Raw genomic sequence first — 4,157 nt, 5'->3', positions numbered from 1 at the left:
CATTCTCAAAATTAACTAATTGGGTACAAAATACAGATTGAGAATTCTATTAATGTGGAACAAGATATGCGCAGGCACAGATTCCTTCCCTTCTGTTGCGTTCGGGTGTCTCTGTCTGGTGTAACGTGTAAGATACCAGCAGATAAAGGCATTCCACTGTCCTCACCTGCTTATTGTGCATTTATGATAATTAGCCTTCTGCAAATCCTACCTTCCCCCACAAATATTTGTGTCTGGGGGCTCAGGGGTCATTTTTAAAATGTGAAACACCATGGAAAAGGAGATCGGTGTGAACAGACATAAAGGAAAACATAAATAGAAAATGCACAACATATTTGCAGAAATAAATATAACCAAATATCTGTTTGAGTTGAAAAAACAAATACAACTGTATAATCAAAATAAACAGAATATTTTAAGTACTGATGTCTTTATTTTAAATCTTTCATAACTAACAAGGACACATCGAGGAAATATTTTATACAAAAGTATGGCTAATATCATCTTTGAAATTAATCAGTTCCTTCAAATAAATATTTTTGATTATTTTAATTGCAAACAGAGAGACACAGAGAAATATAATACAAAAGCATGGCTAGTATCATGTTGATGATGATGGAATGCTTCTTTTTAATGCATTTTTTGGATGGCAAAAATAAAACTCGATGACATTAACGACATTTAAAAAATGGGTGGAGTTTCCAACTGACATGAACTGTATTTATTTTACGGTCAGGTTTTTAAAAGTAAATAATTTTTAAATGTAAGCAAAAATACAAACAAATGATTTGCTGCTACTGTAACTCATAAAAAAGTAGAAAAGAGCACTATGAGATAAAGCAGGTGACAGTTCAGCTCGCCAACGTCTGCATTTAAAGCCGCACATATTAAAACTTTACAACAAGAGGTATGAAAAATGTACAACTTCGTTATCTTTTATCTTACCACTGATTCTTTTACAGCTGGCACAACATACTTCCATGTCCTTTCTGTGATCAAAAAAAAAAACATCGGATAAGACTCATTTAATGGCCCTTGTTGAGAAATGTGGGGTATTATGAAATAAAAATACCCCAATCAGTAAACCAACAGCCTAAATTCAGTAATTTAATTTTTTTGCCCCCATAAAATAAGTTTTCATTACACAAAAGAAGAAAAAAAAACTAAACATAACTTATTCAATAAAACTTTTGAGGTAAAGATAATTACAGAGAAGAAGGTTTTTTTGGAGTGCTGTTACTACACATGTTGGAGTGAATGCACTTTTGAGGGTTTTGGCCAGAGGAAGAACTCCAAAAACGTTCTCTTCTTTCCTAAGAACACATACAGCAGGTTACAGAAGGTGTTTGGAGACATGAGGACTGAAATGATCTATGGAAGCGTGTCAAATAGTCCAGCAAAACGCCAAGGGTTTTACATCTTTTGAAAATTCACTGGAGACTGTCTGTTTGATAACACGGCACAAGATGTGTCAAACATCACTTGGTTCTAAAAGCAGGATGATTTGATTGAGAGCATCCCAACAGTGACATGGGAACGCCAAGAAGGATGATGGAAAAGGGAAGAAGAGAGGGTAGACTTTACGATACACTGGCCAGACAGTGCAAGAGCCATTCAGCATGTCTCTGATGACCAGTTTAATAGCAGTTCAGTTCATTTCTTTTGCGAAACAGTGCCTTCTTTATAAATTCCCCGTCCACAGAAATCCGGTCTTCTATTTTGTCTGGTGGTGAAAGCGAATCCAACCTCATAAATAAAGCTGTTAAATAAAACTGTCAGGTGTTTCTGTGATCATCTCTGAATGTTCTTCCCACGCCATCATGCTCTGACAGAGTTTAAACTCCACAACAGAGAGAAAGAGAGAGAAAAACCAAATGAACTAAATATACATACAAATGACTACCGGGCACACAAGTCTATCAACAGACCTCCCGGTAGCTCAGCCTATCTTATAGACAAAAAATCCAGCTAAGACGCTTTGTCCTTTTAACACATATCTTATATCCATCTAGAACAAAGGACAGTTCTTTGTAAAACATTCATATTTCTTACACACTTCTTAAGTGCAACTTAAAAAAAGCAACCTTGTAATGATGCTTTTCAATAACAACTTCCTTCTGGCTTTCTCGTGGAGTCGCGACTGCGGGTCCGAGGTCTTTTGGTTCAGTAGATGCTCACTTGCGACAGGACCTGCGCGTGAGCCTGTACCTGCGAGGGGTGAGGCTGGGACGCAGGAGGGGGCGGCGGGCTGCCGAGAGAGGCCGAGTGTGGCGTGCCGGGCGAGTGCTGCACAGGCGAACACTGCGACTGCGGGAGATGCTGCTGCATCTGCTGCATGTGCTGCATTTGCATTTGCTGCTGCATCTGTTGGTGTTGGTGGTGCTGCTGCTGCATGTGGTGCTGCTGAAGCTGCTGCTGCAGGTGATGCTGGAAATGCTGCTGCTGCATTTGCTGCTGAATCTGCTGGTGGTGCATTTGCTGCTGCTGCATTTGATGGTGCTGCAAGTGCTGCTGCATCTGCTGCTGTTGCATCTGCTGCTGCATGGAAGCGTGCTGTGGCTGCATCGGCGGACTCAATTGCGGTGACATGCCCGACTGCGGACCACCCGCTCCCATCTGCCCCAGCAGCTGCGACTGAATGCCGCCGGGCGTCATGTTCTGATGAGCTACCGTGACTGAGGTGACAATCTGGCTGCTGCCGACACGCATTTGCAGAGGTTTTGGAGCGATGGCTCGAGGCAGGGCCTGCTGGAGCGCCTGTGCTGCGGCAGACATCGAGGGGTGCTGGGATAGAGGGGAAGACAGCACTAGTGCTGGGGACAAGCTGGTAGAGGCAAGAGTCTGCTGCACCGAGCGGATCGTCTGGGCCTCTGCTGACTCTGCGGCAGCCTGAGACAGAAATAGAGAGTGGTCAAATTAATTCTAGTACTCAACAGATTCTTTCTTATGTAATGCCCTCTTCTTTATTAGTGCTGATCTGGTGACTGACTCAACAGAAAAGCTGTTCAGAGAAAATTGCTGCTGTCTTACAATTCCATGATCTAAAGAACTTGCCAAGAGGGGAATTTATATTATTTAGTAGCCTAGAAAAAGATCTGAAATAAGTCTTGCACACTGAAAATAACAAACTTTACTGTACTTCAGACTTTCTGAGAAGAAGCTTAATAAATCTACTCAACCGCTGAATCGAGAGAAATGTGATGCTGGTGTCATAAATGTAGCATGAATCTCTAGTACTTGAGTTGCTTAGATTTTAACACACAGTACTGCTAAACTGTCTGTAAAATTATCTTAATTTTTTATAAGAAGCAACAAATATGCAAATGTTCCCAACAGCTTGGCTGATACAGTGAGTTAATGAGGCATGATGAATCATAAGAATATCTCATTCTAATTCATTAGCTGTATTTTATTTTATTTTTACACCTCTAGTGTGATGGAACAAACACATTCACAGTCAAGTTTAAGTATGCAAGAGAATTCGGTTTACGAAAAATCATATTTTAAAATCCTTTCCAGCTGGTTTTTTAATGCACAATGAAATAAACACTGCTCGTAGTTATAGAAGAACTCCTGTTTTCAATTGGCTTTCAGCTGTCAGTTCTATATTTGGTGCTTTCACTGAAAAGTTTACTGTGTTGTAGAAGGTCTTTTCTTTTAAAAGTGGTTAAGGACTCAAGGTGAAAGCTATCGAGCCTGAATGTGAGCTAAACTATTATTTGGATATAGGTAAATAGAAATATAATAGAAAACATGATGAATGGCGAAAAAAAAATGAAGAAAACAGTGGGCGGTGGTCTGAAAGGAGCTGTTTTAACAGAAATCATCTTCACCTTTGACACAAGGCTAGCGCGGTACACTGCGAGAGCTTTCAGGTACTCCTTCTTTGCTGCTTCTGTTTTGCTTTTGTAAACCTGTGGAGAACAGAATACGTGAGGTGTGATAAACAGATAATTAGCGGAACATTGACTGGCAAGCATGAGCTTCACAACAGGGAGAGCCTGCAGGCTTCATCTTAGCCGGTATCAAATATCAAGCAGTCTGTTAAAATACCTGACAAGAATCATTCTGTGCAAATATGAGTAGGGATGTAACGATTCACTCAACTCACGATTCGATTCGATTCACGATTCGATTCACGATTTTTTTTTTTTTTT

At 40.3% G+C, this 4,157-nt stretch overlaps 1 protein-coding gene across 1 annotated transcript in view; it reads right to left on the bottom strand.

Moving 5' to 3' along the window:
• Positions 1 to 599: 599 nt before the first annotated feature.
• LOC107657116 (TOX high mobility group box family member 3-like) overlaps positions 600 to 4,157 on the bottom strand; it is a 70,429-nt gene continuing 66,871 nt past the window's right edge. The window contains exons 6-7 of the mRNA XM_016445135.1: positions 3,834 to 3,914; positions 600 to 2,889 (exon numbers count right to left, since the gene is read on the bottom strand). Of these exons, the coding sequence (XP_016300621.1) occupies positions 2,164 to 2,889; positions 3,834 to 3,914 (807 nt within the window). The 3' untranslated portion in view covers positions 600 to 2,163. The remainder of the gene's footprint in view (positions 2,890 to 3,833; positions 3,915 to 4,157) is intronic.

The sequence above is a fragment of the Sinocyclocheilus anshuiensis genome, unplaced genomic scaffold (assembly GCF_001515605.1).
Source record: "Sinocyclocheilus anshuiensis isolate Anshui unplaced genomic scaffold, SAMN03320099.WGS_v1.1 scaffold944, whole genome shotgun sequence".
Lineage (NCBI taxonomy): Eukaryota > Metazoa > Chordata > Actinopteri > Cypriniformes > Cyprinidae > Sinocyclocheilus > Sinocyclocheilus anshuiensis.
Note: the sequence above shows the minus strand (reverse complement) of the source record. Positions and strands in the feature narration are given on the sequence as shown.